Source organism: Sturnira hondurensis, unplaced genomic scaffold (assembly GCF_014824575.4).
Source record: "Sturnira hondurensis isolate 20B ecotype Veracruz unplaced genomic scaffold, ASM1482457v3 Scaffold0004136, whole genome shotgun sequence".
Lineage (NCBI taxonomy): Eukaryota > Metazoa > Chordata > Mammalia > Chiroptera > Phyllostomidae > Sturnira > Sturnira hondurensis.
Window position 1 is genome coordinate 28,800,987 of NW_028076767.1, and position 18,708 is coordinate 28,819,694.

Sequence of the window (18,708 nt, forward strand, 5' to 3'; positions counted from 1 at the left end):
TTTTCCATCCACCCCAAATCATCCATTCATCTATCCATCTACCCATCCACCCATCCATCCTCTAGCCACCCACCTACATCCATCCATCCATCATCACCCAATACATCTTTATTGAGTAGCTACTACAAGGGAGGGACCCCCGAACCCCAGGATTTATTTATAAAAGATTATGTATTTATTCTTACATTGTTTAAACTTCAGTCACCTTCAAAGTACTCTCCATTTGATGCAAAACATCTATCAAGACTTTTTCCACCGCTCAAAACGGTTTTGAACTCATTGGTTTTGATGCCTTTTAGCGCTTCTGCCGGTTTTGTTTCACCTCTTCCAGGAGGGCAAAAACAATTCCCTTTGAGGACTTTTTCATCCAAAGAAACAAAAGAACATTGCTCGGGCTGAGGTTGGGTGAATAGGGAGGGTGGGGCATGGAGGTCATGCTGTTTTTGGTCAAAAACTGCTGAACACTCAGCGTGGTGTAGGTAGATGCACTTATAAATCACCCACCAAGACATGGGCAAATGTGTTGAATCTTCGGAAAAAAAATTCACTGAAGCAGAACGCAGCCTCTCACAACAATGCCAGCTGGTATACTGTTCTTAGAACACTCACCTAGCAGGGGGAAGCCTGTAGTACTAGGGGGCCTACCCTCCAGGAGATAATTCTGTTTTTCTGGGGTCCCCCCTCATATGTGCTAGGCACTGTGTTAGTCACTGGGGGGAAAACAATGAGAGCCAAACCAATAATGCTGGATCTGAGTTTATATTCTAATATGAGAGACGAGCATTAACAAATAGCCCCCAACTTTAGCTTGTAATTTCAAGCCATGGTGGGGGCTAAAGAGGGAAAGTATAGGAAGAGCACCTAACAGAGGACACTACCCGGTCTGGGAGGTCAGGGGATCTTCTTGGAAGATCCTGGAAGCAGCAATATTATTGCTGAGCTCCGAATAAAGAGTTAAAGGAGAGGAAAGAGCCCACGCACAGGCTCTGAGGTTGGACACATTACACTCAGGGAGCCAAAAGCACTTCTTTGTGGCTGGAGGGATGCGGGCGATGGCCAAAGTGAGTCAAGATGACGCTGGAGGGGGCGTCAGGGGCCCATCAGGGAAAGTATTAGAGGGCACGGTAAGGACTTGGAGCATTTACTTAAAAGCAATGGGAGGCCACGGATCGGTGGGTTTTAAGCAAAGAAGTGGCCTAGTGACATGGCATTTCTTCACCGGTCAGCGGGTGCTAACTGAGCACCCTCTACGTGTCAGGACTATTCCAGCCCCTGAGGACACAGTGATGAATGAGACAGACACAGTCCCTGCCCTTGCTGCGCGTATGTTCCAGACAAAGGGAGCTTCTCGTGCAAAATACCAGAGTGGGTGCAGAAGCCTGGCTGGGAAGCTACTGTGTGTTTTAGGTGTGAAATAATAGTGGTAGAGGAGGGACAGAGAATTAGACTTGAAAAAATGAGTGTCTAGATCAGGCTCAGCCTCAAATTTCCAAGCAAGCACAGAGGAGAGGAACGTTTGTTCCCAGGGTTCCGTCTTTGGCCAGGCAGCCATATGTTTGGAGAGCGTTGGTCCCCTCCACTCCTTCGCCCTGCAAGAGGGAATCCCTGGGCGTCACCCCTGAACCCGTCCCCTGGGCTGCCCTCCCGGGCAGTGTTCAGTGTCAGTGGGGCACGGCCATTGGCCAGCCCAGACCCTTCTGCCACCTTCTGGGCGGGATCTGCGCCCAGCGCCGCACACTTCCATCTGGCCCGGCACACATCAGTGTCAATCCCTGGCTGCAAAAGCAATATTTATAAATCACATTTCTAAACTGGCTACACATTTGTGTAAAGAAACAGATGGGTTGGGCTAGCCGTTTGTCTCCGCAGATGGGGGCTACATGGTGAGGAGGAAGGGCTTGGCACACCTTGGGTGGGGCTTGGGGACAGGGGGAGGAGACCTTTCGTGGCTGCTGCCACCCTTGCTCCCAGGGCTCATACTCTGTGGGCCCACCAGATGGAGGCTCTGGTGGCCTCTGGGCGAAGAGAGGCATCTGGGGCTGAAGCTCAGGCCCCTTGGGTGGAAACGATTCATGCATTTGGAAAGGTCAAGCCAGGGCTATTTTTGTCTCTGGAGGTCAGCTCCAGATACCACTGTACAGTGGAATAATGAGATGGCCAGGCTATCCTGGTTGTTAAAATATTGAAATACTCCCCAAAAGATTTGAAGAGCCACAACTCTGAGCCCTTCCCAAGTCCTTCCCTGCTGCCTCAGCCTTTCCCCCAGGCACCCCTACCTTTAGTGACATAGTCAGGCCCCTAAGAGGTGAAAGCCTGGCCCGGCAGGGGCTCTAGGGTCCTGCTCTGGGTTATTTAAGGTCAGTGTCCTTTGTGAGGTGCACTGGGTGCTAAACATTTTTAATACGACTGGAACTACAGATGGGTCTGGCTTAGGCCACTGAGGTCTCTCTCCCTTTGGAGGGAAGGGGTGTAAAGGTGTTGGGGTGATCCCAGACCTATACAGGGTCAGGACATCTCCTGGTCCTGTCACTCTCTAACCATGCAGGTGGCATGCGCCCACCTTGGGAATTGGCACTTGCTGTTTCGTCCACCTGCATCATTCTCTGTCCAGCCACCTGCATGGCTTGCTTCCTCATTTCCTTCAAATCCCTACCCACTACTGATCCCTCAGGGGGCCTTCTCAGGCCATTGTATTTACATCAGCTTCTACTCTTACCCAGCTTTACTGTCCCTTGTTTTGTTAATATATTTTATTGAACACCTACTATGGGCCAGGCATTGCTGGAGGCACCTGGGGTCTAGCACTGATTAAAACAAAGCCCAGGCCCTGTGGTTGTCACATTATTCCTCCCACCCCCATGGCCACTCACAGTCCCCAACATATTATTTATCGGATTCCTTTCTCCTCACTAGAATGTAAACTTCAGAGGGGAGGGATTTTATCTTGTTTGCTGCTGTATTTTCAGGGCCTAGAACAGTGCCTGACACAACTGCTGAAGTGAGGAAACAAGACAGCTAGCTGGGTAGCCCCCATCTCCCTGGGGCCCCCTAGCGACCTAGGTGGCAGGTGTTTTCAGCCCCATTTTACAGATAGTGAACACTGAGGCTTGGAGATGTGCTAACCTTCCCAGCGTTGTATTACAGGCACCCACTGAGCCTGGACAGGGACCCAGGTCCCTCACCCCCAGTCCATTGACCACCCCATGCCCCCAGGCTATTCCTCAAAGGTTCAAACTTCAAGCTCTTTTGGAGCTTGCTGGGACACATGTCACAATGAGATCAGCTAGGATGGGTGGGGCCGCATCCTTTCAAGGTCAGAAGNTCATTCTCTGTCCAGCCACCTGCATGGCTTGCTTCCTCATTTCCTTCAAATCCCTACCCACTACTGATCCCTCAGGGGGCCTTCTCAGGCCATTGTATTTACATCAGCTTCTACTCTTACCCAGCTTTACTGTCCCTTGTTTTGTTAATATATTTTATTGAACACCTACTATGGGCCAGGCATTGCTGGAGGCACCTGGGGTCTAGCACTGATTAAAACAAAGCCCAGGCCCTGTGGTTGTCACATTATTCCTCCCACCCCCATGGCCACTCACGGTCCCCAACATATTATTTATCGGATTCCTTTCTCCTCACTAGAATGTAAACTTCAGAGGGGAGGGATTTTATCTTGTTTGCTGCTGTATTTTCAGGGCCTAGAACAGTGCCTGGCACAACTGCTGAAGTGAGGAAACAATACAGTTAGCTGGGTAGCCCCCCCAGGCTATCCTGGTTGTTAAAATATTGAAATACTCCCCAAAAGATATCCTGGGGATATCCTGGGGCCCCCTAGCGACCTAGGTGGCAGGTGTTTTGAGCTCCATTTTACAGATGGTGAACACTGAGGCTTGGAGATGTGCTAACCTTCCCAGTGTTGTATTACAGGCACCCACTGAGCCTGGACGGGGACCCAGGTCCCTCACCCCTAGTCCACTGACCACCCCATGCCCCCAGGCTATTCCTCAAAGGTTCAAGTTCTTTCGGAGCTTGCTGGGCCACAATGAGATCAGCTTAGGATGGGTGGGGCTGCATCCTTTCAAGGTCAGAAGTACCCTGGACCTGAAACAGGCATGGGTGTGAATCCCAGCCTCACCACTGACTTCCTAAAGGCTGCTGGGTGGGTCCTTTATCCTGTTATTTCATCACCTGGAAAATTGGGGGTGGGGTAGAAAACCACACCCCAGGGTGGCCCTGAGGATGCAAAGAGCAACTGAGATAAAGCATCTTTTCAACTGAAGGGTGGAGGGTGTGCAAATGGCTTATTTCAACCCTCGCTTAGATCAGGGGGTTCTTTCTGCCCTGGCACCCGGCCCACCCAATCCTCAGGGACTGCCCCTCCGTATCCTTCTACCCTTCCCTACCCAGTGAGGTGCCCCACAATGCCCCCTGTGCCGTTCTTCAGAGTTCTCCAAGCTGGGTAACTGTTCCAGCTTGGCCTGGACTCTCTGAGAGATTTCAGACCCAACACTAGCTCTCGGGGTGTCTCGGTCTCTCCAGCAATGTTGCGGGAAGAGGAAGGCAGTTAGGCTGGCTCCCCACTCCATGCACCCTAGGATTTGGGGGCCCAGAGGTAACTCACCTTGAATGTCGAGCAGAGAGAAATGAGGGTTGCTGGGAGCTTCAGGCACCAGGCGGAAATAGAAGCGGTGCCCACCCTGGGGCTCGTCTCTGTCCACCACACTGATGGTCTGGATGAGCTGAAGGGTAAGGAGGGGGCAGGGGCGGATGTGAGGCCTGAGAGGAGCCCCTGGCCAGTCCTGGCAGCTCAACCGGTCCCCAGCCCCTGGGTGATACCTGGCCTGGCTTGGCGTCCTCGCACACAGCTGCCTCATAGGGTGTGGCCAGCTCTGGGGGATTGTCGTTCACATCCAGGATTCGGATCCTTAGGGACGCCCGGGACAGCTGGGCGTGATTGTCTGCGACAAGATCACAGGAGGAGGCTGAGAGGCATCAAATGTGAGACCCAGAGAACTGCTCGCCTGCTGCTGGACGAGATCAGGCAGCGTGGTCACGCTGAGACATGTGCGGGTTTGTTCAGCTGACCAGGACTGAGGACAGCTGGCACACATGGGTCACCGTCACCACCACTGCCACTCCGCCCACTGCTATCACCATCCCAGTGTTAGATGATCGCCATAGCCATGACCATGACCGTCACCGTCGCCATCACCACCCCCGCCATCAGCACGGGCACCACTGGCATCGTCACCACCACAATCACCAGTACCACCGTCGCCATCACCAACACCATCACCATCTCCACCATTACCACTGCCATTGTCACTGTTTCCCCAGGAAACCACTACCACCACCACCAGCATTAGCATTGCCCCCTCTGCCGCCATAACTGTCTGTTGCCATCATTGCCCTTCTTGCTAGGACCACCCACAACGCCGTCACTGTACCCGTTCCCTTCGCTATGCGATTGTCACCATCATAGTCACGGCCACCACCACCGCCTTCATCATTGTTACCATCCGCACAGACTTGACGACCGGCACGATCACGCCCTCACCCCACCACTGTCGCCCGCCGTGTCATGTCGCCGCCCCCACTCCCCCAGCCAACAGCAGCATCGCTGTGGCCAGCTCCACCCATCACCACAGAGTGCTGAGCACGCACCTGGGGCGGTCACGCCCATCCTTTCGGGCATCCTGGGAGGATCGGGTACAATTTATATCCCCATATTGCAGAAGAGAAATGAAAACACGGAAAAGGTGAAAGACTGGGTCAGCTGGCAACTGGACTCCCAAATTTCTGCTCTCTCAAGACGTGATCCTGAGAGGGCGGGACAAGTCCGCTGGGTCCTGGCCTGGGTCCCTCAGCCAAACCACGAAGTCCCCGCTCCTCCGGCTGGATGTGTTTGGGGTCAAGGCCCCTGCTGTACAACATTACTCCCCGGTCCTCAGTATTGTGGGACATGGCACAAGCAAAGGTTCGAATTCACTTGTTGCACAAACGAATGAAGCCAGGAAGGATTTGGATGGAATCCCAGGCGGGGCTCTGTCTCTGACCCAGTGTCTGATCTTGGGGAAGCCCTTTCCCTCTCTGACGTCAGCTTCCTCACCTGGAAAATGGACGGAGCGTAGTGACTGAGATCTACAACCCTGCAACCAAGTGGCTCTGGTCCCAGCCCCTCGCTCTCAGCTGCGTGACCCACGCCAAGTCCCTTGTCTTCTCTCTGCCTCCGTTTTCTCACCAGCGAAGGGCGCAGCAGTGATGGACAGGTGAAGACGCCAGACTGAGATAGTACCCGGAAAGCCCTTGAAACGGTGTATACGACACACAGCAAGTGCTACAGAAGGATTTGCTGAATAAATAAACACTCTCCAAGAAGCTGTTCAGCAGTGACATCAAGTGACGAGGATGTTGGGACACCTTACCTCAGCCTCTCCTCTCTGAGCAACTCCTAGACGGCAGGCCCTTTCTAGCTGTACCCCCAGACCCTCCGAGAGAGACTGCCCCCTCCTCAGCAGTGGTTCTCTGGCTGCGTCTCTGGCCTGGCTGGCAGGCAGCTATTCTGGGGGTGACCTGGGAGCTTCCAGGCAGCCAGGAGTCCGTGAGGTTTGGGGCAGGGGGAGTGGGACTGGTCGGCTGCCTCCTCCTCTGAACATAAGGCATCAGCTGCTTGTCAATTGATGGACAGGAGCCGAGACTGGGAGGCAGATGCAGCTGCCTCCTGGGGCATCCAGGAAAGGAGCAGCGGGTGGGGGGGAGTCTTCAATTAACGCAGACCCGACCCCTCTCTGGAGCTCCCCTTAGCCAGGGGCACCTTATCTTCCCAGCTCACCCAGATCTGCCGCCTCAGCGATTAGAGGGGCTTTCCCGGGGCTGGGGGCGGGGGGGCGGAGATGGGAGTCGTGGCTGGGAATGCTGGGTGAGCTGTTATTTTTAAGAGCGTGGTGCTGGAAGAACAACCAACCGACAGACAGACAGACAGAGAGACAGACAGTGGGTGCTTCCTGGTGGTGGGGAGGGCGAGGCCCGCTGCCAGAGACAGGCACCTCTCTCCTCGCTGAGGCAGAGGGAGGGTCGGGGGCAGCCAGGGCCCAAATGCCCTTCCTGGGGAACCCCCTGCAGTGGGGCGATGCAGGGACCAGACGAAGAGGCGAGTGCTGTGGGCAGGCAGCAAGGAGACCGCAGGACAAGTTCCTCCCTCAGCGGGCAGCCACCCTGCTGCGGGGCTGGGACCGCAGCTGGAGAGATCCCCATCCTTAGCACCATTTCTTTGGGTTCTGCTGGGCATCTCCTACCTCTTCTTCTAAAAACATAATTCTCGCTTTACTGGGAAACGTTTGTCAGAGAACACGGTCTGAGTTTAAGGTGAACCCAATGTGTGACGATTTGATCCACGTATACATTGTGAAATGTTTACACAATACGGGGAGTTAACACACCCTTCATCCCACTCAATTACCATCTTGTGGTTCTGCCTTCTTGGACATGCCTCAGGTCACCTGTTGGGAAAGCCCTGAGCCCCTGCAGTGAGTAAGGGTCTCAGATCTTAGAGTGGGGGCAGCTGAGGAAGCCCAAAGAGGTGAGCCTCTACACTGCCACAGCCGCCACCTGCAAAGCTTATCCCAGGGACCCCTGAACCGGGGGCTGGCCCGGACCCCTCCGAGCTTGTGGGCCAGCCCAAGTCAGGATCCAGTGGCCTTGATGTGGCAGCGGTCCCCAGCCTCGCTGCATATTGCAGTCCTCTGGGAAGCCTTGGAAACTCACGGTGCCCAAGGCCTGGTCACTGATTTCCCCCCCACAGCTCCAGGAATCAATGCCCTGGGCGAGCGGCAGGTGGGGGAGTCCAACCCGATGTCTCACCTCTGACCAACTTCCGCCACACCCATCCTGATCAAGGGTAGCATCATTTGTAAGGCCTGTTCATCATAATCCACACTTTTACCACCTTAAAAGTTCCTGGTATGAAACAAGAAATCCATCCATTAAGTAATCTTCAGCTCTGTGAAGGACTTCCCAATTTATAACAAACTTGCTGATCTGTGACCTCGTTTCGTCCATCAAACAACCCGTGAAGGAGGTCTCGTTAAACCCATCACACAGATGAGAACACTGAGGCCCAGAGAGGCGCAGGACTGTGGCCAGAGCTCCAGGCAAGTCAACGGCGGAGCCAAGCTGTGTTCTAGGTTTCCTAACTCCAAGTCTAGTGCTCGGTCTGGCTGCCTGCGTATTTGTTCATCCTGCAGCCGCTACTGCTGGGACCCAGGCCCACGATGACTTCACTCAGTGCCCAGCAGCAGGTGCTCTCTCCAGGGGCCAGATCCCCGGTGATGGTTCCAGCCCCCACCCCCATCGGCATCTCAGTTCAGCTGACTGACATGCAAATTAGTTTAATTATTTCTTCTTCTAAAATAAATTATATTTTGCGGTAGCTGCAATATGTTGTGTCAGGCAAAATTACATTCAATATTTTTAAACTAATTGATGCAGCCTTGAGGAAGGCTGATTGACAGGCCAGAGCCGAGCAGGCCCGTAGCCTTAGCGATTCCTAAATTAAAATTAAACATGCTTCGGCCTGGTGCTTCTTCCCTGTGCTGGCTCACCGTTAATCTGGGAGGTGGCAGGTGATGCCCTGGGGGGCTGGGGGGCTGAGGGGCTGAGCAGTTCAGTGGGTGCCCCAGGAAGAGACCAGAATTGGGGCAGAGAATGGCTACGCAGTGTGGGTGGGTCTCTTCCACTTTGGGCCCCAGAGTTCCTTATGCATAACAGATGGAGGATCGGACTGAGCCATTTGGAGCGGAGACTTCTGGTTTCTACTGACAATTATGGATTGAGAACCTTCTCTGTACCAAGGACACAACAGTGAACAAGACCCACATGGTCTCTCAGTCTAGCGTCAGACAGTCGTCACTGCAGACTATGAAACAGGTGAGAGGGAGAAGTCCGGGGGCTGTGAGAGCATGGAGCAGGGGGCCCCACCCTGGTGGGGGGCAGGGGTGTTTTCTCCGGAGTAAATGACCTTGAAGCTGAGATCCAACTAGGCTGTGACACCCACTGTTAAACCAATCAGGTGAAGGGAATGGGAGGGAGGGTGCCCCAGGGAGTGGAAACAGCACGTGCAAAGGCCCTGTGGTGGAGGAGGTTATAGGTAATGGTTCTGGATGCTTCCCAAGAAAGAACCCACCCCCCTGGCAGTTGCTCACCTAGTATCTGAACCAAACTGACCTTGAAGGGCCGGGGGCCTCTGGGGAGGGAAGAAGAGATGGGACCTGGCCTGGCGACTTTGCTGGAGCACTCCCAGGAATGTGCTCCTTCCCAGAAGAACCCAAGCAAAGAGCGACCGAGCAGCCGCCATGGTCTAGGGCCTGTGCTTCTCATTGCATCCTGCCAACAATTGTGCCAGTAGAGACTGGCATTTCTGCTGTTTTCCTGACGAGAAGACCAGCTCAGAGAGGGAAAGAACTTGCTCAAAGTCTCATAAGGAACAATCCACGGAGTCAGGATCTGAACCTGGGCCTGGCTCCAAAGGGGGCGTTTACCACCTTCAGCCGTAAGAGCCCCACTTGCCTTCCAGGACCCACACATGTGTCCCTGCCTCCTCCTGGAAGCTCTCCTTGACTGCCCCTGTCCTGGGCAGAGTGTAAGTCCAGTCTTACATGCCCACGAGGCCCCAGTGGGATCTTCCGGTCACCACCTCCCTGGCCTTCAACCTTCTCTCTCTGTAGCTCTGCTCCTAGTTCGCCCCTTTTTCTCCTTCAGTTCATTGCTCAGATGTCTTCTCAGAGAGACCTGTCCCGATGACCGAATTTAAATGTGCCCCTCGCCCCCACACTAGACACTCTTCCCTGCTGTACTTGCTCATCACCCACCTCCCCGGCCAGAAGGTCAGCAGAACTTTTGCCTATTTTGTTTACTGCTGTATTGCCAGCCCCCACGGGCCTGGCACACAGTAGGGGGTTCATAAAGATGGAAAGGACAGATGTCCTAGTCCCTGACCACACTGGGATGCTGGGGAGGTGACAGGGAGAGGGACCAAGATCTTGGATGGATTAACTCTGAGGGGTTGTGTCCCCTTTGGGGTCCCCTCTGTCGAGGATGCAGTCTGCCTGTGTGACCCTGCTCCTGCCCCTCTCTCTGGACACAGGTTTGCTCACCAGTGAAGCAAATGGAGTTGGATTTGAAAGTTCTCCTTGGCTGTCAGAGAAAGAGAAGCCAAGAGAGAAAGAGAGATGTGAGGCTGCGAGGGTGGGGGTGGGGAAGTGGGGAGAGGGAGGGAGGGGGCGGCTCCAAGGTACCTCCTTCTAGCTCACTTGCTGGGGTGGGGGTAGGAGGGAGCCCCGACCCTCTTCTCCATCATCTCCCTCCCCCCTCCTTCTCCCAAAGGAATTAAACTGCCTGGGAACACCAGGCTCTGATTAGAGCTGGCCAGCTGGGCAGGAAGATTTATCATCCCAATTACCAGCCGACCAAGACAAGCAGGCAGGACGCCGAGGGGGGGGGCTGGGTGAGCAGGTGGGGGTGCTCCAGGGGAGGGGGTGTCACGAGTGGACTCCTTGCACTCCCTGTCCTGTCCCCACTCACGTCCAGTGGAAGCAAGAGGTTCAGGTGCCCTTCTCTGTCTCTTGGGGACTTTAATTATGTTTGGTTTCCCCAAGGAGATCGGAGGCTTTGACCTTGTTGTGGGGGCAGTTTTGTCCTCGAAAGGATGGGGGAGGATGTCTGGGTGAAGTGGGGCCCTGGAATCTGGGGTGTGGGGGAAGGTTGTCCACCCTAGGGCTGAGCTGTTCCTCATGTTCTGGCTGTCCCAGGGAGAGTCTATGGGTATCACATAAGCTCTGTTCCTCTTGCCATCTGCTAGGCCGGTGATGTGGCAGAGGACCCCGGAAGTTACCCAGTCCAAGAGGAGCCCAGGCCTGATTTACACACCTCTGGTGACGGGGAGCTCACTGCCTCCCAGAGTGGCCCTTCCATGCAGCGCTGTGACAAACCCGTCTCCCACACTCAGCCTCCCTTGCGCTTCTTTCACTTGCCTTGGCCCGGCCCGGCCCACCCAACACCCGTCTAAGCGTGGGTCTCCCTGGCAGCCTCCCATATGTTCTCGGGCTCTAGGTTCACCTCCACGGACAGGAGTGAATGGTGAGGACCGCACATCTGCCTATGTCACTCTTCCGCTCATAGACCTGCACTGGTCTCCAGGACACGGCCAGCTGCTCACCGGACAGCCAGCGAGCTTCTGCATGCTTCCCTTCTTGCCTGCCCCAGCCGTCCTCCAGCCCCAGCCTCTGGCCACGCCCCGTCTGTCCGTCCTCAGAATGGGCAGTGGACGGCCCAGGCCTCCAGGCCTTTGCACCCAGGGACCTTTCTGTTGGGAGTCTCCAAACCCCCTTTCTGCTCAGAATGGCTTCTTCTGCTTCAGAGACCCAGCGCAGGTGGCCCCTGCTCTGGGAGAGCTTTCCTGCTTCTCCCCCTCTGGCTGCTCCTCCCAGGGGCCCGCTGCCCCCCTTCCTTCCACTCACTGTTGGCTTGTCCATCCCCTGCCCGCCTGTGGGCTCCCAAGGCCAGGGGCCCTGTCACCACCAGACCTCAGTGCCCAGCCCAGGCTGGGTACAGGGACAGGGACCCTCAGAAAACACTGGCTGAAGGTAGGCATGGGTGGGGGGTTGTCCCTGGCAGAAAAAGTACTTTGTACCCCTCAAACCCACTGCAAGCCCTCACCCTTTCCCCGGTCCTTCCTAAGGAACAGCAGACTAGGAATCAGGAAACCACCTCATTAGTGGATTTGGGCAAGTTGCTTCCCTTCCCTGGGCTCAGTCTCCCAGCTATGAAACGGGGTGGGGGTGGGGAGGCTGGAGGGTATCATCTCCACTGTCCCCTCTCCCTTCAGACTCGCTGCCCACGCATTGTCCCTACTGTGCGTCAGGAACAGCGCTGGCACCTTATGTGCGTGATTTCTAATGCACACGACGGGAGATGTTTCATACAAGGTGCTCGGCAGGATGGAAAGCATTTAACGTGATGTCTGGCGTACTGGAAGCTCCAAATAAATAGAAACTGCCATCAGCAATACTTATTATTCTTACTGCCATCCGGGGCGGCACCACTCTATAGATGATTAAGCAAAGGCAACATGAGGGGCCAGACTTGCCCCGACTCAGAGAGCCGGAACCAGGCAGCTGGAACCGCAGCCTGTCCACCGTGTGCCCTCCGTCCTGTCTGGTGGGCGAGCACGTGAAACCGTTCACTCGGTAAATACACGTGCCTCCTGTGTGCCTGGCCCGGTGTGAATGCCCTCACGGAAGATGTAGTTTCCCGGGGAAGAGAGACTTACTGAATATCCCCACAAATACATACCGAAGTTATAAAATACGCTCCGTGGAATGAAGGGAAAATCAGGGTGTGGGAAGAGGTGGCTCAGCCTGGGGTGACTCAGGTGGGGAAGCTTTTGGCTAATCCGGTTCAGGCTTGGCCTTTTGGGGCATGGATACCACCCCCCCAGACCAGCCTGCCCACCCTGGAGGAGGGAGCGGAGGCAGCCCCTGGCACCCCCAACCCCAGCGCGGTCCCCCCACCCCCGGTCTCCCTGAAGACTGTCCCTTACAACTGCCCTTTCTGCCGCAGGCTTCAGACACAAATTGTACTTTAAATTCAATATCGGTCATTAATATTTCATGATTACAAAACGTTAAAGATAATGTCAGGGAAGGAGCGTCTGGACCGGCTGGACGGAGCGGGGGGACGGCATACTAAGTGGTGTGGGAGCCATGAGGCAATCTGCGGTGACAGGCAGTGCCCTGCCTAAGCACGGCAGTCTCCTCGGGACCCGCACGGCCTCGCCACTGCGTATAAATATCTTCCCTCTGGTTCTTGTCACTGTGTGTTTGCTACACCTGGAGCAAGAGCAGGCAGGGCTGTGGTGACCCCCTGGGTATCCCCTGCTCTGCAGGAGTCAACGGGATGCTTCAGCCGAGGGTGCAGGAGGGTGGACCCACCGGCTTTGCACTTGAGGCTCAGGCTGACTGCGGGGAGGTGGGAGGTGGAGGGTGGAGCCCTGGCCCTGCATGGACTTGCTCTGTGACCCCGGGGCCCCCGCTGTTCCCCCTTGAATCTCTGTTTCCTCATCTGTAGCACAGATATGGGTAATGATGTTGTCCTCGTCTCTCGGAGTGGGTGGGGAGCCGGAACGTGCGCATTCTTCGTGACACGGCTCGGTGCCCGGCTCCGAGGAATTAGGAGTGGAGGGGCATCAGGGGGCAGCGGGGCTCTGGAGTCGGACAGGCTGGGGATGGACACTTGGACAACTGACTTCGCCTCTCTGAGTCTCAGCTTCCTCACCCACTCGGTGGGGACAACAAGAGTGGGCACATCTTCGGTGGGGAGATTCGGTGAGCACATTACCATAAAGTGCCTGGCACGGAGTTGGCGCTGAAGTTAAGTGCAGGGTCAAGACCAACAGACACCAGGAACTGAGCACTTACTAAGTTCTAGGCTAAGTTCTTCCCAGGCACGTTCCTATTACACGCAGAATCCTCTCGCCAGCACCGAGAAGTGGGAGCCATTTATTTTCTCATTGATTAACATCCCAGCGAGAGCTGGTTGGGGTCCGTGGATGCAGCTCAGAGGCAGGGGGCGTCTCTAGCCCAGTGAGTGGCCTTCCTCTTCCCCAAGGCCACTTGTTGGGTGGGTGGGGCAGGGGTGGGGCTCAGAGCGGCGAGTACCAGGAAAAGGACGCCCCCAAGCAGGGCAGACCCAAACCCCAGCTCTGCCAGTGCACATCCTCGGGCAGGTCCCCTAACTCTCTGAGTCTTGACTTTTCCCAACAGTAAAATGGGTGCTGGTCTGCTACTGAATATGATTTCGTAAAAGTATGTGCTAGAAAGCGACTAGCCCAGACGACGTATTAAGTAAACACTGTACAGTGTTTGTCGGGGAGAGGCCCCCGTGTTCTTTACCCTGTGAAACGGTGGCATTGCAGACTTTGTATGCTGCTCCAGCCGCTTCCTGAAAGAGACCCACTGGGCAGAAGTGCAATGCTGAACCTGAGAAAGGATGCTGGCGGAGGACGTGAGGCCACGCAACAGGCTGCTAGAGGGGATCACGTATCTGTGGGGAGGGAGAGGAGCCATCCCTCCCCGCCTGCCCCGGGAGCGGGTTCAGGGAGGCAAGGACAGGGAGAGCTCTTCCCTGGTCCAGCCACTTCCTCTCCAGCCACCTTTGTTATCTCCCTTTCATGCGGTGGCAGAGTGGATTCAAAGGCTTGGGAGCAGCAGGCACTGAGGTTTGAGGCCGCTTTGTATTTTCTTTTAAACTGAAGTTGAAAGAGACAAGGAACTTCAGCTTAGGGACTTCCTCGGCCCCAGCCCCGGGATGGGCTGGTGGGGCCCGCAAAGTGGAAGGGCGAGGTGGGGTGGGGCTGTGGAGGAGAAGGAAGGCCGGCCGGCAGGATGGCTCCCAGGGGCAGGAGAGGCTCGGGGGCCTAGGTGGGCAGAAGGGAGTTTGAAAATCGCCCGCCTGAGGCTCAGAGACAGAGTGTTCCTACTGGATGCTCTGCGGACTCTGTGAGCTTGAGGGTGGCCAGGGTGTGCGAGCTTGGAGAGCAGGTTCGGCTGCCCTGCCGTGGCGGTTCCCCAGGAGGCTGGAGCTGCCCTCTTCCCTGCCCTGGCGCTCCGGGGGTCCCTGTGCTCTCTGCTTGTCCCTCTACAGCCTTACTTATCTGCACCCCATGTCTCAGGCCTCGCCCTCTTACTCTCCCAGTTCACATTTCTCCCCAGCTGCACCAAAATGTGTGGCACACACGTGTGCACACACACGCTCGTCACTCTTCCAGAAACTCAGGCCAGGCACTTGGAGTCCTCCTGGACCCCTCTGCACGACGTCATCCGGTCAGCAGGACCTGCCGGCTCTCTCTCTCCTCACCTGCCCCTCAAAGCCCACTTCTCCCTCCACCCTGGCTGCTGCGCTGAGCCAGGCCACGCCCCATCCCCCCAGCACCATCCTTGGGCTATTGGCTGAGCCCCTGCCCAGTATACTGTCAGGCATCCTCCCTCCTCCGCTCAACCCCCACCCTAGCAGGCGACTTCCACCTCATTTGGAGTAAAGGCCCAAGACCCTACATGGCTGACTGTGCTGCCCCTCTCTACACACTGGCCTCCCGCGGCTCCTCCAACAGGCCTGGGGAACCGTGGCCTCTGAGCCTTTGCACTGGCTGTTCCCTCTGCCTGGACACTCTTCCCTCAGACGCGGGTGTGACTTCCTCAGTTTACTGAGGTGTCTGTTGGAATGTCTCCTTCTCAGAGAGGCCTTCTTCTAAGAGAAACACCCTCTTCCTCTCCACCCTCTTCCCCTGCCTTCTTCTTGCCCCTTACGTGAAGCATTCCCTTTCTCTCTGTTTGTTGAGGGGCTAGCTTTCCCCCAGGAAGACAGAACCTTTTCTGTCCTGCTCAGGGCTGTATCCCCAGCCTCTAAAACAGGGCGTGGCAATGGAAGCAGGCATAAGTAAACCAAAGTGTTTCATAACTTCAACAACAAAACAAAACAGGTTTCGGTATGCAGTGGGTGCTCAATAAATGCTGAGGGAAGAAACCCAGCCTCAAGACTGGCCCTGCTCTTTTGATCTGGGGTCCTTCCCAGATCTCTACTCCCACCCACTGGCTTTAGCCTCCCACCCGCCCTGCCATCTTTGCCCTGTCCCTCCCCCAGCTTACCTGCCTCCATGGCCAGCACCGTGATGTTGTGCCAGCCGGCAGTCTCTCGGTCCAATCCCTTGCCCGTCACGATGGCACCCGTGTCAGCATCGATATCAAAGATCTGGTCCAAATCTGAATCTCGGTCAATGGCGTACCTGAAGGAGGCAGGGTGGGGCTGATTGAAGGTGCCCTAGCACTGGCTGGACCCCGTGCCCCTGTCTCCCAACCCCACCCCACCCTAGCCCCACGAAGGGACCACTCGCCTGAGAGACACAAGGAGCAGATACCCTGTGCAACAGAGGAGGCGTGGAAAGGGGCCTGGGTTTGCCTCTCAGCCGCATGGGCAGCCTCACCCTTTCTGGGTAATGGAGCTACTAATTTGCACCCCGGCTGGCGTTGCAAGGGCAGAGTGGCTGACACGGAGTTAGCATCCTCTGGATGGTCAATTCTTATCTCTCTGTGAGCAGTGACCCTGGCATTGGGCCTGAGAAGGGGGTGGGGCTCTTGGTAGGGGAAGAGACCGTGCAAAGGCGGCCAGTGAGAATTATTCAGGAAATGAAAAATGGTGCAAAAAAATGGTTCGAATTGGGACGTGGGGGAGAGATAGGCACCAGAGCAGGCAGGGCACAGGACGCAGGGTTTTGATGTGTGGGGATGAAGGGGTGGGGGGGGAGGGGTACGGGGGGGGGAATTTTGAGCAGAAGGAAAGTGGGGGGCGGCTCTGGCATCCTGAGGCTCTCTCTGGCTGCCTGGGAGTGGAGGTCCCAGACCAGGGACACCGGCTGAGTGATGCTATTTCTAGGAGGTCTGGGGGAGTGGCCGCCAACCCCCCACCCCCTGGCAACCCCGCCTTCCAGCGTGCACCACACACAGGAACTAATCTTCGGCGTTTCAGCTGCCCTGTGAAAAAGCCCTTTGTTCCGCCTTCTTCCCTGGCCTTTGTGCGGTGGCTCCGGGCCTGAAAAGCCCGTGTCCAACACATGTCTCTGACGGCAGCCCGGAGAGGCCCCACCAGCACTGGCCACGGCTTCCTGCACTGATAACGCAGGCAGGGGTGCCGCTAGGCTGCGTGGCCCACAAAGGCCCCGAATGCCAAGCAAGGGCTCTTTGGGCAGTGGCACAAAGCAGCTGGGTGGGCGGGGCTTAGTCCCAGGCACTGGCCCCTCCCCCAGGCAGGAGCAAAGCCACCCTTTCCCCATCTCCCAGAGTGGGAAACTGGCTCAGGGAGGCAAGGACACCAGAAGCATCCCTGCTGGGAACCCAGACCCCTGACATGACCCTTCAGTGGGGCCTTGGCTGCATTACCAAACTTCCATGGGCCTCAGTTTCCCCATCTGTTGAATGGGGATAATGACATCCCATGGGACTGCACAGGTCTGAGAGAAGTCTATGGCTACTTCTGCTACCCGTGTGACCTCCGACAAGGCCCTGGACCTCCTTGGCCACTGTGTGCTCATCTGGAAGAGGGGGCGGCTCATACTCACCTCCCACTGGTGTGGGTTGGAGGAGGGGACCTGTGGATCTGGACAAAGGCAACAGCCCTTACTCCTACGTTTACTGTGGCAGTGGAGGTGGAAGCTTGTGGCCAACTGGCAAGGGCTGTGCATACGGCCACAGCGGGCAGCACAGCCAGTCTCTGAGTCCTCGGTCCTATCCCTCAGCGGCTAAGCCCACATCCTGCCCCCCCACCCCCCACCTCCGCCCCACGACCAGCCTGGATGACACTGTGTGGGAAGGTTCCGGCCATGGTGATAATTCTTGCCACTAGTAAGCACCTGACAGTGTCACGCTGGCTCTCCCTTTAGCCATCCCTCCTCTGGTTCCTTTCTGCCTAAGCAGTCACCGAGCACCTTCTCTGTGCTGCTCTGGGCTGGGCCCCTGGGGAGAAGGGGGCACGTGAGACTCATGAGGTCCCTGCCTAGCACCCCCTGAGACTGGGATGATCTCTCCGCTTTGCAGACCGAGACACCAAGGCTCAGACAGGAAGCCGGTCAGGGTGAGGACGGCCAGGTGTGGCTGTGCAGGCTATGTCCTGCTCAAAGGTGCCAGGCTGAGGGGTGAGTCCAGCCAGTGCCCTGCTTGCCCAGTCACATGTCCTCACCCAGGAGTATCTTCCTAAAGGGGGACTTCTTCTTATTTACTAGCCCAGGGCCTAGAGACGATCCTGTCCAAGGTTGCACAGGGACTGTCGTAGAATTGGAACTTGTGCCTGAATCTGGGGACTCTATACCCAGAGTTCTTTCTAGCTTGTTGACCCATCCAAAGTTGCAGTGCATGAAACTGCCTCAGGAGGTCCCCTGGGTGCTCAGCTGGCCCAGGCAGATGTTCAAGTCCCGCAAAGGCAGATGGGGCTCTGTCTGAGTGCCGGCTCAGCCGGAAGGAACTGCGTAGCCCTCCTCCTGATTTTTGGGCAGGAGAGCAGAGTCCAGGAGAGGCCTGGGGGCACAGCCCGGCCTGGGGCTCCAATGGCGGGGTCAGGGCGGCCGTGAGATGCCAAGTGCCTCCTTCACGCTTGCTTCTCCCCTGCCCCTGCAGTTCAGCCTCTTTTCTCCCTCCTCCACCCAGCTTTCTCTTTTGTTCCCTCCCAGAGGGGAAGGGGGTGGGGGTTGGAATCTAAGTGGAGGCAGCTGTTCCCAAGGCCAAGAAGGAGGGGCTGCCATTAACCAGCTAAAGACTTGAGGCCGCAGGTCAGTGTGGCTGGCTGAGCCCAGGTGGTGGGGTTCCAGCTCAGGGAGCCAGCAAGGAGGGGGCGGCGGGGGGCGGGGGCTGCCTGTATGCTTCACGTGTAGGTGCATGAGTTGTGTGTCTGTCTGGGCTGCATTGTGGGTGGAAAGTGTGTGTGTGTGTGTGTGTGCACGCCTGATACTGCGGTGCAGTCAGAAGAACAAAGGCTTAAGAGGCAGCTGCTCAGCCCTGAGTGTGGCTCCAGGTCCAGGGTGACCCGGGTAAGTTACTGCCATCTTTTCAGTCTAATTTTCAGCAAAACGAAGATGATAATCCTACCTTGCCAGTTGTTGGGAGGATTAAATGC

General features: G+C 56.3%; 1 protein-coding gene across 1 annotated transcript in view; it reads right to left on the reverse strand.

The window, feature by feature from the left end:
• CDH22 (cadherin 22) overlaps positions 1 to 18,708 on the reverse strand; it is a 70,898-nt gene that overhangs the window by 6,277 nt on the left and 45,913 nt on the right. Inside the window, exons 7-9 of the mRNA XM_037044198.1 lie at positions 15,696 to 15,832; positions 4,834 to 4,955; positions 4,619 to 4,736 (exon numbers count right to left, since the gene is read on the reverse strand). Of these exons, the coding sequence (XP_036900093.1) occupies positions 4,619 to 4,736; positions 4,834 to 4,955; positions 15,696 to 15,832 (377 nt within the window). The remainder of the gene's footprint in view (positions 1 to 4,618; positions 4,737 to 4,833; positions 4,956 to 15,695; positions 15,833 to 18,708) is intronic.